Genomic DNA, 16,777 nt, shown 5'->3' with positions numbered 1-16,777 from the left:
TCCAACTAAACGCAAAGCGGATGGGATGGCATGTCGCTGCAGGATGCTGTGGTAGCCATGCTGGTTCAGTGTGCCTTCAATTTTGAATAAATCCCCAGCAGTGTCATCAGCAAAACACCCCCACACCATCACACCTCCTCCTCCATGCTTCACAGTGGGAACCAGGCATGTGGAATCCATCCGTTCACCTTTTCTGCGTCTCACAAAGACACGGCGGTTGGAACCAAAGATCTCAAATTTGGACTCATCAGACCAAAGCACAGATTTCCACTGGTCTAATGTCCATTCCTTGTGTTTCTTGGCCCAAACAAATCTCTTCTGCTTGTTGCCTCTCCTTAGCAGTGGTTTCCTAGCAGCTATTTGACCATGAAGGCCTGATTCGCGCAGTCTCCTCTTAACAGTTGTTCTAGAGATGGGTCTGCTGCTAGAACTCTGTGTGGCATTCATCTGGTCTCTGATCTGAGCTGCTGTTAACTTGCGATTTCTGAGGCTGGTGACTCGGATGAACTTATCCTCAGAAGCAGAGGTGACTCTTGGTCTTCCTTTCCTGAGTCGGGTCCTCATGTGTGCCAGTTTCGTTGTAGCGCTTGATGGTTTTGCGACTCCACTTGGGGACACATTTAAAGTTTTTGCAATTTTTCGGACTGACTGACCTTCATTTCTTAAAGTAATGATGGCCACTCGTTTTTCTTTAGTTAGCTGATTGGTTCTTGCCATAATATGAATTTTAACAGTTGTCCAATAGGGCTGTCGGCTGTGTATTAACCTGACTTCTGCACAACACAACTGATGGTCCCAACCCCATTGATAAAGCAAGAAATTCCACTAATTAATCCTGATAAGGCACACCTGTGAAGTGGAAACCATTTCAGGTGACTACCTCTTGAAGCTCATGGAGAGAATGCCAAGAGTGTGCAAAGCAGTAATCAGAGCAAAGGGTGGCTATTTTGAAGAAACTAGAATATAAAACATATTTTCAGTTATTTCACCTTTTTTTGTTAAGTACATAACTCCACATGTGTTCATTCATAGTTTTGATGCCTTCAGTGAGAATCTACAATGTAAATAGTCATGAAAATAAAGAAAATGCATTGAATGAGAAGGTGTGTCCAAACTTTTGGCCTGTACTGTAGATGTTTTAGCATTTCCAGACAATTATCTTTTTGAGCTGTACTGTTTCACGTCACAGTCCATCATCTACATACACAACCTAACCTGTCCTTACATTTGCATTACGAATCGTTGTCATGCTCTCACATCCCAGCAGATATTGTGTGTTGCGCTGCGTTTCTTTGCAAATGGAAGTTTTTTGTACAATGTCGGAGATGCTGAGCACTGAGTAAGGCAAATGTATGCAGGACGGTCAGAAAAGTGTGCTCGTGCACGGGCATCTGCCTTCTTTCTGTTGGCTGAATAGAAGTCTGTGTTAGTTTAAATAGGCTTAATTATTTAACAGAACATGATATAGATGAGAAGACATTTGTCATGTATGTGAAAACAGCATTATGTTGGGGATAAAACAACTGCACAGTCAAACAGCCACTTATATTTACGTTACAATGTAAAACATGATCAAAATGAGGTACCCCCATGAGATTATGCCGAGGTCTTACCTGTTTGAACAATGTTTTTATATTTCAACCTAACCTGCTCCCAAGTGCGCTTCTCCCCCGCGGGATTGCACCTAAATGAAATAAGTTAATAGGCTACCATTCAAGCAGTTTCCCCTGTAATATTATTGTGATTGCAAAGGACTACATTTAAACTTAGGCATTGACCCGAGCAGCAATTTCCTCTCACGCCATCTCCCTGTCCTTTGCAGCTGCAGCGGTGTTGCACTTCTTTTTGAAAACATGTTCAAACTCGCCTTATGAGCGCATTAAGATTTATAATTCTAGTGGGGTGAAAAACGCAGCCCTCCTCTTCCCCGTTGCCATGGTGACTCGTCGAATCGGGGCTCCATTGATGTTAGCTTTTTATAGTCATGGTGCACGCGCTTAACTCCAGGTGAAACTACTCCGAGTTGATTAAACTGATTCAAATCAGCTGTTCTGGAACCGGAAACTCAGAGTTTCCTATCTCAGAGGAGATCAACTCAGAGTTCAGAATTAGACTCAGAGTTTGTTGAACCTGCCTTGTGAAACAGACCCCAGGTCTATACCATGTCTTTTCATTAAACAAACCAAATAGCCTTATGTTATTTATCTTATTTATACCACAGCATGTCATTTCTGTCTGTACATGGTGGCGCATTTACAGTTCTCCTGTGCTCTCTGTAACGCGCATGGCGGAGTTTCGCCCCGATGCACACACACACACACACACACACACACACACACACACACACACGACATATAGTAGTTATATGGCAACAATGCATCTTGACGCTATGCAGTCATGTTCTCATGAAAGGAAATTTCCAACAAAGAAATGGCGCCTCTGCTGTAAATAACCCACCCCTCCACTGATGACCAGCTTCTCACTCCATCTTTTGAGATATCTGCTTTTAAAGTATGAACCCTTTCCTGACATGTTGAAAATGTATCATATGACTTTCCTCTTGTTGAGTATATGCTGCACAATAACTACAGCCAATGGTTTGGCTTCTGTTGTCTTTTCTAATTACGTAGGGGACAGAAGCAGAGAAGGAAAATATCAACAGACAAGTCAGAAATGGATCAGAAAATAACATTTGAGCTGCACTAGATGCCTGTTCAAAATAAAAGGTGTAACCAAGTCATGGTTTAAGAGACATTGTTGTGAACATGACAGACACACTTATGTTGTTTTTCAGTGATTAGATCAGTTCTCACTGTTTGCAGCACCTGTTTTAGAAAACCCACCATCTTACCTCCAACTCTTAAAAAAAATTAGCACCACCACCACCACCACCACCACCAGATTTTGGAATCTACCAGCCACAGTTGCAAGTAGACAAAAGTGAATTTCCAACAGTGATGACTTGTTTTGTGTTTCAACAGCAGATAGTATTCTGTGTTGCGTGTTGTGACTATTTCACAATAACAGCAATGAAAAGTTTGTCCCAGTATGCTAACAGATCAGGAATTAGCTAGTAAACATTTTATAATTCTCAATGAAAACAATTCACAGTTGATGCATTGTCTCTCATGTTTTTTGTTCATCATGTAAGAAACTCAGGTTTAACTCTCAACATTACTGTGACTTTTTTAAGACAAACAGTCCTTCCTTTAAGTGAAGAGCAGTTCTCACTGTACAGGAGGAAGTCTATTTTTGTGAGCACTTCTTCTCACTTCTGTAGAATTTAAATGTCCAATGCTAAATGCTGAGTAAGTGTTCACTGAGCCTGTATCTGTTCTGACAGTTAAGTTTGTATCATTTTTGGTTATAGGAGCTTAACTTTTGTGACAATAATGCCAATAATTAAAAGGACTACTGGGTGTACAGAGCTCATTTGTTTATTTAATGTTGTTGAATTTAAGAAGGCATAGAATCTCAAAATGAAAAATATGACATCAGTGAAATTAGTGTGAAAAAAACATTTACCGGAACTTTAAAATGAGGAAGTACATGAGTGCTTTGCAGTTTAAGCAGCGTACAATAGAGGAAGCAGATCACAGCAACCATCAATAAGACATCCATCACACTCTGAGTGAAATATGGCCGTCCATGAAAATGCATCAGAGATCACTGTGGAGATGATGAACCTCTCTGATGCTTCAGCCAGGACTGCTGCCTCCAAGAGTCACAGTGATGAAGATGGTACCACAGTGCCCGGTGAGACAGAATTGCTATCAATGTTTGGCTGTTTGAAACATCAAAGTAACATCACAAGGTCACACAGGGTATAGTGTCATTTAGAGATTTAAGAACACATCATCCAGATAATCTGTGTTTGTAGGTTAAGTGTAGAAGTGGAAACATCTTTTTTGTTTCCTGGTCTCTTATTTATTTATATTTATCACTCTGTGACCATTTAAACATTGTTGTATTTTCATTTATTTTGTATGAATGTCATGTTTACCTTTTGACGGACAGATTACCCATTTCAAAGATGATATTTATTACTGGAATTTCGATCACATGGCTGTGACATTATACCAACGAGATCTGTTTCTGTCTGACAGAAAGTCAAAAAACAGTCTGACAACCAGCAGTCGTCCCTTTTGAGTCTTCTCACTTTTTTGCGGACGTTGTATATGGTTAGTGTTTTAAGTGCTTAGAAAACTGTTAATCAGGTAATGCACCGCATTTGTGTGTGTGTGTGTGTGTGTGTGTGTGTGTGTGTGTGTGTGTGTGTGTTTTCCATACACAGGAGGAAAACTGCTCAGATGTGTTGCCGTGAGCTTTTGTCTCCTGTGTGTCCTACAAGTTGCTCTAAACATTTCCCTCCGTCTTGCTCTCTGTGAGTTTTATTAAATTATTCCATCATATATTAATTAATATGAATTCATTTTCGAACAGCAGAGTTGAAGTTTGTCACTACAGATGTTGCCATTTCCTGTGTGATACCACGGTTGTGTGGTTTGTCGTAGTATGACAGAATGGTTTGTTTAACAGACACATTTAACTTATAAAAATACCTACAGCTTTATGGAAAGATTCATGTTATATGGAAATTCTGTGTTAAAGTGAATTGTCTCTTTAGTTGTGAACATAATCTGATTCTGTTGCAAATGATGTTAGCCCCTCCACCAGGGATTGATGCCAGTTTTAAAAATCTGACTGAGGAGAGAGACGAGTTGAGGAGCATCAACCTTCGTAAGTACGATGATGAAACTACTTCAGTAATCTAGAAGAGAGGATGGGCCTTTCTGTGGTTGATTTATTATCATGCAGTGTTTTCAACAGGTAAACCTTCCTGAAGTCTAGTGTACATTAGGTGACAGTTTGCATCTCTGGTCTGTAGCTGTATGATAGAATAGTTCTTTAAAGGCTGTAGTTAGTAACTTAAAAAAAAATACATTGTGTAATATTTGCTGAAACTGTCACTTATCCACAGTGTTACATGAGACAGATATTCTGTAAATAATTAAAATCACGTACTCTTTCTCCTCGTATTGCTTCTAATGGCAGTACCACACAGTAAATGAAAACAACCTATCAGAATCGAGGAGCCTCTAACGCAGCTGTCAATCATGGCTGGTGAGCTGCTGTCAAACTTTTCAACTAGGCAGCGCAGATCAAATATGAATTATACGACAGTTAGTTCCAGCCCTGCAATCTGATTGGTCGAGAGACAGTAAAACCGTGATGATATTGGAGTACAACATCACAGTTATTTCACTGTGTCTGTATCACTCCGCCTCACAGTTGATTGCAATCAACAATCAAATCAAAACTGACGGTTAGTGTCAGTTAGGTCAGCAGTTGCGTTACATCCCTGGAAAAGTATTTAAACAAACTTCCACCAGATGCAAATGCCCTTTATCTGAAGCCCAGGATGACAGCAGCTCACACAGACAATATCTGGCACACTAAAGCTCCGCTGGGAATAAACTCACTCGCACAGATGCTGCCGAAGATGTGTAAAGAGGCGGGGACAACAGCTATCTACACCAATCACAGCCTCTGGGCGACTGCCATACAGAAGCTGTCAGATGCAGGACTTGAAGCGAGGGAGATCATGACAGTGAGTGGGCACAGGTATGATGTTGTTTTAACGTAGCCCATGTGTACAGTTAGTCTTCTAATTAGGAGTCGGGCCCTAAAATATAACGTTTGTCTTGCAGGTCTGAGAGCTCGTCAAAAAGCTACTGGAAGCCATCCATGGAGAGCAGGAAACGATGGAGCAACATACTGTCAGATCAGAAGGCAAAGTCGGCTGTGCCTGTGAAGCGACAGTCCACCATGCAGTCACCAGAGACTTATTTCACCGGCTGCACAATTAATGGAAATGTGCACATAAATGTGTATAAAGAGTAAGTGCCTAGCGCACCATGTTTACGTTAACGTTACATAGCAATGGTGACAGCGGAGTCCTGAGGGAACTAGTTTTGTTGGCGGAAGACAAATGAAATGCTTAAATTATCTATTTTGTCCTCATTTTTCAACATTTCTTAATCAGCCTTGCTTATTTAACTGTTCAACTGTTGTATAAAAGCAATATCACACTTGAGCTCATGATGTTATACTCGTATATCGTCACGGCTGTGATTGTCGGCCTCGTGCCTATGACCGAATCACAGCCGTGACGATATATGAGTATAACATCACTCCCTCTCGTGTGAAATTTCTTAATCAAGATTCTGTCATTGCATTAACTATTTCTCACATCAGATGTTTTCAGAAACATATATACTGTTTAGCTGTAGAATGAGAAAGTGAGTTTGTGACCCGGCCACTATGTTGGAAACAGTCGAGCTGAAAACAAAGCACAGCCCAGGAGCTGGAGCAAATTTTCCATTTTACAGCTAAACAGTGCACTAAAACTTCTGAAAAACATTTGTGGCAAGAAATAGGCAATGCAGCTACAGAATCTTGATTCATATTTGATCAGCGCTGCTTAGTTTGACAGTATGACCAGCATTCATATCTTATCAGCTTGATCAGGTTGCCGGCTGAGACTCCTCGGTTCTGATTGGATGTTTTCTGTGAGCCGCAGTAGATTCTAACAAATGCCTTTAGAAGCACTGTGAGGAGGAACCTGATTAGATCATGTGTCTGATCTACTTCTGTGTGGAAGTGGTTACAGTTTCAGCAAATATGACAAGAAGTTATTTTTACTAAAGTTACAAACTGTAGCTTTAATGACTGTCATTAATAGATCAGTTTAATGTGGACATTCTGTTTGAAAGTAAACTTTCTCTTCAGTTGTGAACATTCTGGTGTAAGTGACGATAACCTCTCCACTAGGTATTGAGGAGAGTTATAAAACCCTGACTGAAGAGAGAGATGAGTTGAAGAGGAAGCTGAGTAACTTTGGTGAGTGTGGTAAGGAAACAAAAAAAGGAACATATCATGTGCATAAAAAATGTCACACTTTTACAGAGTATGTGGTCAGGCCTCACAACGTTCTAAATAATGTGTTTCCAATACGTTTCAGACAAGCTTTCATCAGCTTGTGACTAAAATTACTTGTCCTAATGTTTTTGTTTGTTTGTTTTGTGTTGTTTTGTTTTGTTTTCAGCAGGTAAAAGTGCACACGTGTGTTCAAAGTAGTTTTTCAACGTATTTTTGTTGTTTGTTGAATAATAAGAAATGTCTGTTCTTTCCTCTAACAACAGATCATTATTTGAACCAAGGATGGGTGTATTTCAGTGGTAGTTTCTACTATATTTCGTCAATCGAGAAAACCTGGCAAGACAGCAGAGATGACTGTGTGCAAAGAGGTGCAGACCTGATGATTATCAACAGCAAAGAGGAACAGGTGTGTGTGTGTGTGTGTGTGTGTGTGTGTGTGTGTGTGTGTGTGTGTGTGTGTGTGTGTGTGTGTGCTCTTGCATGCGTGAGACATTGTTTCAATATGAATTTACTATTGTGTGTTTCTCTTTTAAAACAAGAATTTCACAGGACAATACCAACAGATAATGTGGATTGGACTGACTGACAGAGAGACAGAGGGGGTATGGAAATGGGTGGATGGCACTCTGCTGACAACAAGGTACACACATTACTCTTTTATTCATATTCAAGTACAGTAGTACCTTGGAAGACTCTGGAGTTTTAAGAGATTATGATTTCACTGTCAACAAAACATAATATTTGATTGTTGTTTTAACTTTAACTTATACACATTCTGTGTGTTGCTGTTCATTAAATGCTTGTGTTTTGTGTTAAAAGCATATTTATTTTTACTTTTAGCTTCTGGAGATCTGGGGAACCCAACAATAATGGCGGAAATGAAGACTGTGTAGAAACAAATGACAGTGATCACCGAAAAATGTGGAATGATGCATCATGTGAAACAAAAAAATTCTGGATCTGCGAAAACAAAGTGGCTGTATAACTCAGGGCATAACCAAACCCTTATGATGTTGTCTCATCATTAAACAGATTTATATTCCACTGTGATTTTGAAATTTTTTTGAGGGCAACAACAAATGACATCGTCCCGCAGATAGCAGTATCGGATTAGAAAAAGCTTCGTTGTTTAGAAACAACATATTTTGTCCTTTAATTTCAGGGGCTGATGTGCCTTTCAGTGTGAGATTTGTACATACATTTTTTAATGTGTCTGTATTTGTTTCTTTGAGTGCTATTGTGTCCAGACAGACTCCAGGTAAAGATCATCAGGTGATTGGGTTTTTGCTCATGCTTGCTGTCTTTTAAGCCCCCTTGTTTTATCTGGAGATACAGATGCATTTTTATTTCTTTGGGTCTAAATATTGTTGCATTTCCGACTTTTTTCAGAAGAGAAAATTTTCTATGTTTATACACTCAATCAGCAAGTTTTCTAACAAAATACTGGCATATAAAGACGTAGCCCTTTGCACACCAAGACCATTTTTTATTGAGATATGAAAAGATTTTTTAATCCATATTAATCCAGTATTACTGGATCTCGGTGCTGCATTTGATACGACTGACCACAACATATTACGACATCAACTGGAAATCTGGGTGGGACTTTCTGGCACGGCACTAATCTGGTTCAGTTCCCACTTAAAGGATAGAGACTACTTTGTTTATATAAATAATTATACATCTGAGTGTACAAAAATGATGGGGAGTTCCCCTAGGCTCCATTCTGGGACCTCTACTGTTTAACATCTACATTCCTCCACAGTCTCAGATTATGGTGGAAAAAATCCATCCATCCATCCAGCCAGCCATTTTAATCTGCTTAGCCAGAACTCAGGGGGCAGCAGGATGACCAAAATACTCCAAATGTCCTTCTCCCCAGCAAAGCTTCCTCCTGGGGGATCCTGAAGTGTCAGCAGGGCCAGATAAGGTATAATCCCTCCAGCATGTTCTGGGTCTACCCCAGGGCCTCCTACCAGTTCGACCTGCAGGAGACATCCATGAGGCATACTGTTTGATGGCCAAACCACCTCAACTGGCCCCTTTCGACACAAAGGAGCAGCGGCTCTATGCTGAGCTCCCCTATGGATGTCTGAGCTCCTTACCCTATCTCTAAGGCTGAGGCCAGTTACCCTCCGGAGGAAGCTCATTTCTGCTGCTTGAATCTGCAATCTCATTCTTTCTGTAACTACCCAAATCTCATGACCATGGGTGAGGGTTGGGACTCAAATGAACTAGTAAATCAAAAGCTTTGCTCTCTGGCAAAGGCGAGGAAATAAAACAAAATGTTACCATAATTATGCAGATGACACACAAATTTACATAACCATATTACCAGGGACTTTGGTCCAATACAAGCTCTGACTGAGTGCATTGAACAAATCACTTATTGAATGTGTGACATTTTCTCCAATTAAACAAAGGCAAAACTGAGTTAACTGTTCTTGGAGCCAAGAAGCAACAATTAAAAGTCAGTGCTCATTTGACGGACCAAGCCAGAAATCTTGATTTAGTCATGGACTCAGACCTTAATCTCAATAGCCACATTAAGACAATTGCAAAGTCAGCCTATTATCACCTTAAGAACATATCAAGGATAGAACGACTTGTGTCTCGGCCAGATTTGGAAAAAAAACCAATGTCCATGCATTTATTTTCACTAGACTTGACTACTGTAACTGTCTTTGCCGAAAAAAACTGATCAGACAGCTGCAGCTGATTCAAAACGCTCCTGCTTGAGTTCTCACTAAGACCAAGAAACTGGATCACATCTGTCCAGTTCTGTTCTATCAGTTTCAAAATACTACAGTTGGTTTACAAAAGCACTGGATGGTTTAGGTCAGATTCAATTTGAAATCAAAAGCCTGCAAGATGCATTTAAGTCTGCCTTGAGAGATGCGGGGGAGCATTTGATGACTGTGATAATGAGACCAATTTCTCAAGAAAAAACATTTGTTTCCCAACCACAGAAGTGTACATTAAAAGGTCATGATTCTCTACATGCAGGATACCTGATTGCAGACTGAACTTTACAGTCTTTCACAGTTATGAGATACAAATCAGCATGTTTCCAAATTTCTTGTGATAACATCAACACAGCAGCAAAAAGTGCGCTGCCTGAGGAAATCAGAGGAAGTGCAGGTTTGTCACTGAGGGTGATGAACATGATACTTTAATAATGGAACTCACTAACACTAGAAAAGAAGTTGGATGTCGACCTGGTGTTTAGACGAGGACACATATAAGCAATATATTATATTACATTATAAACCTATGGCAGTAAGCACCTCCTTCTGATGTTGCTGTGTCATTTTAAAAACACACACCTAGTATCAACAACAACAACAAAACAAAAAACCTGACTTCATCAGTCTCTATTTCTTAGGCTAGATCTCCTTCTTTTCTATACTTTGACACGAGAAATCACATTTATTCAGGGAATTCATTAAGGGATGATGGCTTTTAGACATCATTTTGTTATCTGTTTCTCTGAACACTGAAGGTACATGTTCTTTTTTTCTTTGTTTGTTTTGTTGTTGTTGTTTGTTTGTTTGTTTGTTTGTTTTTGGTAAAATTTGGACTTTGGTTACTGTGCTGAGATCAAATGTCAAGGAGTCCAAACAGGTCTCATCAGAATCAGCGTCTTTAAAGCTAAAAATAAAAATAATAAACATTTGTTAAACTAACAGTCAGGGTAGTTTACAGTAGGTGGAGATATGGCTGGGGATACTGGAACAGTTTTAACGCCTTGTTACAACCATCTCTGAACCAAGTACCTCCATTTATATTTAAAAAACCTGAAGGCCTGAACAGACTTGATTACACGCCAAGTTAATGATGATCAGTTGCATGCTAAGTCAGTGGAAAAGCAGGTGATAACAGGAAAAAAACAGCAAGAGGCAGAACATTTCCTGAGGATGGCACAGATGGGGAAAAAAAATCTGTGCCAAAGATAATTATAACTGTGCTGATAATATTCAGTATAACAGCACAACCTCCAGTGTGATATTGCTTTTATACAACAATTCTACAAGCACCATTTATTAACGATAAAAAGCCGCAACAGGTTGTGATTTGTTTGTTTATTTAATGATATATTTAGCTCCACCAACACACATAGTCCAGCAACTGGAACAGTACTGTTGCCAAGCAACACACATTACACTCCTGCGCACAAGCTTGCTACTTAGTGTAAGCTAGGTCTACACTTTAACACAGACCAGCTACTTTGTATCATGTAAGCTACATCTGTGTGTTGTCATTTATTTTGTGACCAATGAATGAATAGTCACAGTAACGTGAACGATAAATAATCTTTTCATTGTGAGTATTTGTTTGATTAATTATGTATATTTATAGGCATGTTACAACCATCCCTGGCATATGTGACAACTATGTCTGTACACTGGGAACAGTGGAGTACACAGTTGTAACAGTGGAGTGACAGTATTTAAAACAATTTTGCAAACTGTGCATAGCTCAGAAATCCAATATCTACATTGTTTTAGTAGCTGATGCTTCAAAGCTTATAATAAAGCAAAATTGGCGATTTCAGGATAAACAGGTTTTGATTTATTTTCTGAATATCCTGAAATAGCCAATTATAATATAAATCTGGGTTTACAGCATGTCACATATGCAAATGAATGTACGATGGCCCCGTTAAAATGCAAAATCAACTTCTAACCTATCATAAAATGGATCCAATTTATTCATAAATACACAATGTGTTGTGCTGTACACAAAGCAGTGAGTAAAGCAATCATAGATTTACAAAAGCTCCTCTTGACACTGCTGATGAGTCATTAAAGCATCTACGGAAGGTTAGACAAGTAACCAAATGAAAAGTATCTGCACTCTGATGTGATTATATACACTTTGAAGACCTGATGATGTCAGAAGTGATTGCAGAGTTGAAACTGTGACGATTGCAATATAATCAGGTGTTATATAAAGATGATAATGATGACTACTGACAAAATAATTAATTTAGTAATGAATCGATCAATAAATTAATGATATATTTCTGTCTTCACTAATTTTTTGAACAATAGCAGACATTTTGACTTGTCAGGAAAGCACGGTGTAACACGAATGGCTCTGTTCTATTCAAGTGTCCCAACAAATGGTGACACTGTGACAGTGAGCCAACACACCAGGACCCTGAAAGTGAAGCAGTTACATGGACTTTAGCCATCATTCATTTTATTATTGACACCTGTGTTTTTCCTGTGGTGACATGTAGGTGTTCGTACATGACGATGAGATGCTTCCCCTGCAGCTTATCGATTGCCAGTCTAGGGCAGATTTGGATGCTGAGTCATGGAGCCACCACCTTCTCACAGATCCAGAAGTTTAGCTTTTTACATGGTGAATCATTCCAGTTGTATTCCCTGTCATAAAGCCTTATTTCTCCACAGTCTTCATCAATGCCTTGATAGCTGTTGGGCTCCCCAGCGTTCCAGTAGCTGAAAACAAACATCAAAGAATGTTCTTAGCAGGAAACACAACCAAAGAAGCTGGAGTGAAGTCTTGGCGTGTCGCCTGAGTGTTTCAGCATTACAAAAAATAATTTTAGTTTTTTGGTGACCCAAGGTGTACTAAAGTTTATTTGAACAGTGGTGCAACAGCTTGGCCTAAAGAAAGTTAAACTGTTCAAATCTTTGATCAGCCCTGAATAAAACACCTAGAAGAAGCTGAGTGATTCATAATTTCCACCTCTGCAACACATAAAATCAAAGGTGGTGCAGGACTTCCTCCTCACTCACCTACTGGAGTGCTGCTCAGCAGCAGTGCACTCAGTACTGCCACCAGCTGAAGTACTGGTGGCAGTAGTAGGAAGACTAGTTCCTTAATATATAGCAATACTACATATTAATCATTATCTTTAATAAAAAAGGAATTTATGAACCTTGTGTTCAGTGTAGTCCCATCCACCCATGTCCATGTCCCCTCTGTCTCACTGTCAGTCAGTCCAATCCACCTGAGCCCTTTGAACTTTCTTGCAAATTCCTTGTTTACAGTGAGAGAAAGAGAGAGAAAAAAAAATAATATAAAACATAAATGAATATTATAGCTGCTGCACAGCGATGGGTCAGGTCCGGGCATTTTTAGGCAATTCTGACCAACAAGCAGAAGAATTAGAAGACATTTAGGAATTTAGCAACACAATCTGCCTTTTGCATCAGCTGAGACTTGAACTCACAACCTCTGAGACTAAGAATCAATTTCCATCTCACTGAGCTAATTAGTCAGTGACAATTTAGATGTAGCTTCACAAATTGACTAAGCCAGACGTGCAGGTTTAGCAGCCGTCCTTGCATGGAATTTATTTTATCAATGATTGATTTGCTTCATCAGTGAAAAACTGATGTTTAACTAGTTGAGCTATGTGCAAAGTGAGAAGCCTCAGATGGTTTCACACTGAAGTATCTGGATCTTTGTGCAAAGTTTGGTTTATTTTCAAGCATGAGAAGGCAGATTTTCTAGCAGAAAAAAGACTTGAAGATGCTGCACAGTGATCAGTCACGCTCAGGCATTTTTAAGCAATAAGCTGGAGCACAAGAAGATGTTTGCATTACAATGTGGATTCTGCACCAGTTGAGGCTTGAATCCACAACCTCTGGAACCCAAGACGGTCATCTGCCGCTCTGAACTAATTAGTAAGTAGCAACTCAGCAGTGGTTTCACAAATTGAGTCAGCCATTCACTGTTGTGTAGGAAAGCAGCCATCTGTGCATGGAAAGGCAGATTTGAAACCACTGTAAAAAATTCAGTTATTAAGACAAAAATCTGAAAATACACATATTGCATCTAGACAGCATGGAGATGTTGGTAATTTGTTTGTAAAAATGATTGATTTGCTCCATAAGTGAAAAACCGATGTTTAAAATTGCCATTTTTACATTGACTCCAATTGTTCACATTAGAGCAAAATTCAAAATACTGTCAAAAATTCAGTTTTTGAGATAAAATTCTGAAATTTGCCACACATCATCTACCATGACTCTAGAATTTTGTCATTTTTTCATGGACACTGAAGATTTATTTAGCAAGAATTTGCATGTATATGTTTACAGCACCGTTTACTGTCAAACATTTTGATGCACTGTAGGCTCTATTTTTTATAAATCAAAAATCAGAGAAACATATTTTTTGTAGGACAGTCTGAAGATGCTCTGTAGCAAGTCTGGTGTCAATTGAGCAAAAATTGTGGGAGGAGATAGGTTTAAGAAGTTTTACAGTTTTTGAAAAAAACAGAGTGATGAACTTCATAATTTTTAATAGGTTTAAATGTACAAAAGTTTCTTCAGTATTGGGGCTACAGTTTGATGAAAGTTGTGAAGTTGTATGGTTGATTTGTTATGAATTTTCAAAGTTTTGAACTTTAGACACTTGCTGTCGCACCATCATCAGGACTATTGGCTTGAGTTTACAGCTGACGATATCTGGCATGAGAGTGGGCCTTTGTGCAAAGTTTGGTGAGTTTTCACCCATGGGAAGTATGATTTCCTTGGAAGAAGAAGAAGAAGAAGAAGAAGAAGAAGAAGAAGAAGACCTAGGATTACAATAGTGTCCTGGCAGCTTAGCTGCCCGGACCCTAATTACAATTTTAGCCACTCTCCACCTCAGTGATCTTTGATTTTACTTCCCCTTTTTCTCTCACAGCCAAATTACTCACCTGTTCTTCTCTGCTGTTGATAATGATCAGGTCTGCACCTCTTTGCAGACAGTCGTCTCTACTGTCTTGCCAGGACTTGTTAATAGAAGAAATGTAATAAAAACTGTGGGAGAAATACACCCATCCTTGTTGGGAGTAATTATCTGTTGAAGAAAGCAAAATAATAATAATGATAAATAAAAATGATGCTAATAAACTTCACATACGAAGTAGTATAAGAATATAAAAAAAAACATGTTGGCCTAACAGGAGGTAGAAAAACATTTTTATAATGTATCTTTTTATTCCCATGTTAATGAGAATGTTTTCGGTTTCTTCCTCGTACTCACCAAAGGTGATCATCTTCCTCTTCAAATCTTCTCCCTCTTCAGTCAGATTTTTGATAATGGCCTCATAATCTGGCATCTTTGCATCTGTAAGAGCATAAAGATACGTTTGTCCTACTGTAGTTAACCCTCCGGGACACATTTTTGTCTTTTTTAGGTGGAGGACAAAGGATCTTTTTGGGGAGATTGCAGGTCAACAGTATATGCCTCATATAAGTGGTATACATCTTTCTCAAGCAGGGAACATGATGATGAATTTGAGATGCAGCTCAGCACTGTGTGCCGAGTTTTTCTAGTTAAAAATCTGTAATAAATGCTGTGTTTAGTTGGGTGTCTCATCACACATGAATAAACCTGAGCTCACTGAATAAAAGAGACTCTCAGATTTCCATTCATACCCAATTTATTCAATACCAAGACTGTTTAGGGACCCAGGATGCAGAAATTAGGCAGAACATAACATGTTTATACTGCATGATTTTTGCCCCAAACTGCATCATATCAATATAAAGGGAGCATGTCTGTAAAGAGGAGACTCGTGAGTACCCACAACTCCCATTTTCATTCAGATATCCTGAGGTGAGAGGTCAAGGGACCCCCGTGAAAATGGTCACGCCCATCTTCCTCTTTGCCAAGAAGGTGGCGTGATATGGTCGATAACACTGGATTCCTTAGGTACCTACAGTCCCATATGACACCAGCCTGCGGGTCAACACTGAGGTTAGGGTGTCATGGGAAAAGACACCTACTCTTGTGTTAATTCTAGTTTATGTACACACCATACAGTATGAGTGTGTACATTTGGTGTGGGGCTGTGTTCATTTCATCTGCAATTCATTACTCCTGAAACTAAGTTGGTTCCACACTATATGTCACATAATCATCATAGCTGGTAAGTGTGTTTGTAGTTCCAAGCTTAGGTCTTATAATGTTGAGATGGTGAATTTAAGTCTCAGGGTGAAATTAGAGAGAAATGTAAGATCACTCACAGAGAGCAAGACGCAGGGAAATGTTGGCAGCAGCTTGTAGGATACACAGGAGTCCAAAGCTCAGAGCAACCAGTCTGAAGAGTCTGTCCTCTGTGTGCAGAAAATCAAACATGCAAAACCACCATAATTATTATTAGGCAGTCAGGTGTGATACTGTGTTCTCTGATCTGCTTTCATTTCACTTCTTGTACACCCTCTCCTCATTAAGTAGATTAAAAATTAACTTCATATGTAGCTTGTTGCCTAATTATGATATTTTCTGAATCAAACCCCCACACCTGACTCTGATAAAAATGATGCCCTCCAAACTCACGCTCTGTTACTGAAAATGACTTACTCCTGGATGAAGCATCAGGCATGCTGTCATGGTCCAAAGTCATCTCAGCCTCCTCTTTGAAGACAAAACTCAAAATATTTAACACCAAAATATGACAAAGATGTGTAACAGTGTCTTCTGAGAACTGTGCTGAACTGCTTCTTCTTCTTCTCTGTTTCTGATTACCCCAGCAAAACAGAGTTATCACCTCCGCCCTTCAGCCACCTTACTATCTCTTACATTTCTTCATTTTGCCTCTGCTATGACTTGCACACTCAAGACGATTTCCTCCATAGATTCATATCAAGTAAAAACATCACAAGGTCATCAGGACGCACACACATCCATAACTTATTTATAGGTGCTTTAATTAGGTAAAAGTTAACTTTAATTTAATTTAATTTATGGATACATTTATATACTGTAGAATAAGTATTATTCGAATTACAACCTGCAGGAACTGAATCAGAGTAGCAATAATATTATCACAATCTTGTAATGATTCTCAGTGATCGAAGCAGTG

General features: G+C 39.2%; 2 protein-coding genes across 2 annotated transcripts; one reads left to right on the top strand and one right to left on the bottom strand.

The window, feature by feature from the left end:
* Positions 1–3,516: 3,516 nt before the first annotated feature.
* LOC125884857 (CD209 antigen-like protein E) lies at positions 3,517–7,986 on the top strand. Its single transcript, XM_049570118.1, has 7 exons — positions 3,517–3,756; positions 4,295–4,384; positions 4,666–4,740; positions 6,835–6,912; positions 7,206–7,348; positions 7,482–7,582; positions 7,783–7,986. Exons 1-7 carry the CDS (start codon positions 3,639–3,641, stop codon positions 7,925–7,927), a joined length of 750 nt encoding a protein of 249 aa, XP_049426075.1. The 5' UTR covers positions 3,517–3,638; the 3' UTR covers positions 7,928–7,986.
* A 3,034-nt stretch (positions 7,987–11,020) lies between these two features.
* On the bottom strand, positions 11,021–16,516 carry LOC125884931 (CD209 antigen-like protein D). Its single transcript, XM_049570232.1, has 6 exons — positions 16,276–16,516; positions 15,939–16,028; positions 14,953–15,036; positions 14,624–14,766; positions 12,854–12,954; positions 11,021–12,410 (listed from the first exon to the last, which is right to left on the bottom strand). The coding sequence occupies exons 1-6, from the start codon at positions 16,316–16,318 to the stop codon at positions 12,263–12,265; spliced, it is 609 nt and encodes a 202-aa protein (XP_049426189.1). The 5' UTR covers positions 16,319–16,516; the 3' UTR covers positions 11,021–12,262.
* Between the last annotated feature and the right edge of the window lie 261 nt (positions 16,517–16,777).

Source organism: Epinephelus fuscoguttatus, linkage group LG3, assembly GCF_011397635.1.
Source record: "Epinephelus fuscoguttatus linkage group LG3, E.fuscoguttatus.final_Chr_v1".
NCBI lineage: Eukaryota > Metazoa > Chordata > Actinopteri > Perciformes > Serranidae > Epinephelus > Epinephelus fuscoguttatus.
Note: the sequence above shows the minus strand (reverse complement) of the source record. Positions and strands in the feature narration are given on the sequence as shown.

What these genes read in the sequence shown, in the direction of transcription:
- LOC125884857 (XM_049570118.1), top strand. Translation starts at nt 3,639, where the DNA reads ATGGCCGTCCATGAAAATGCATCAGAGATCACTGTGGAGATGATGAAC. An exon ending in AGATGGTACCACAGTGCCCG is followed by an intron (nt 3,757 to 4,294) that starts GTGAGACAGAAT and finishes TTCCATACACAG; the next exon opens with GAGGAAAACTGCTCAGATGT. An exon ending in GTTGAGGAGCATCAACCTTC is followed by an intron (nt 4,741 to 6,834) that starts GTAAGTACGATG and finishes CCTCTCCACTAG; the next exon opens with GTATTGAGGAGAGTTATAAA.
- LOC125884931 (XM_049570232.1), bottom strand. Translation starts at nt 16,318, where the DNA reads ATGACTTTGGACCATGACAGCATGCCTGATGCTTCATCCAGGA. An exon ending in TCAACAGCAGAGAAGAACAG is followed by an intron (nt 12,955 to 14,623) that starts GTGAGTAATTTG and finishes ACTGTAAACAAG; the next exon opens with GAATTTGCAAGAAAGTTCAA. An exon ending in GGGACTACACTGAACACAAG is followed by an intron (nt 12,411 to 12,853) that starts GTTCATAAATTC and finishes GTTTGTTTTCAG; the next exon opens with CTACTGGAACGCTGGGGAGC.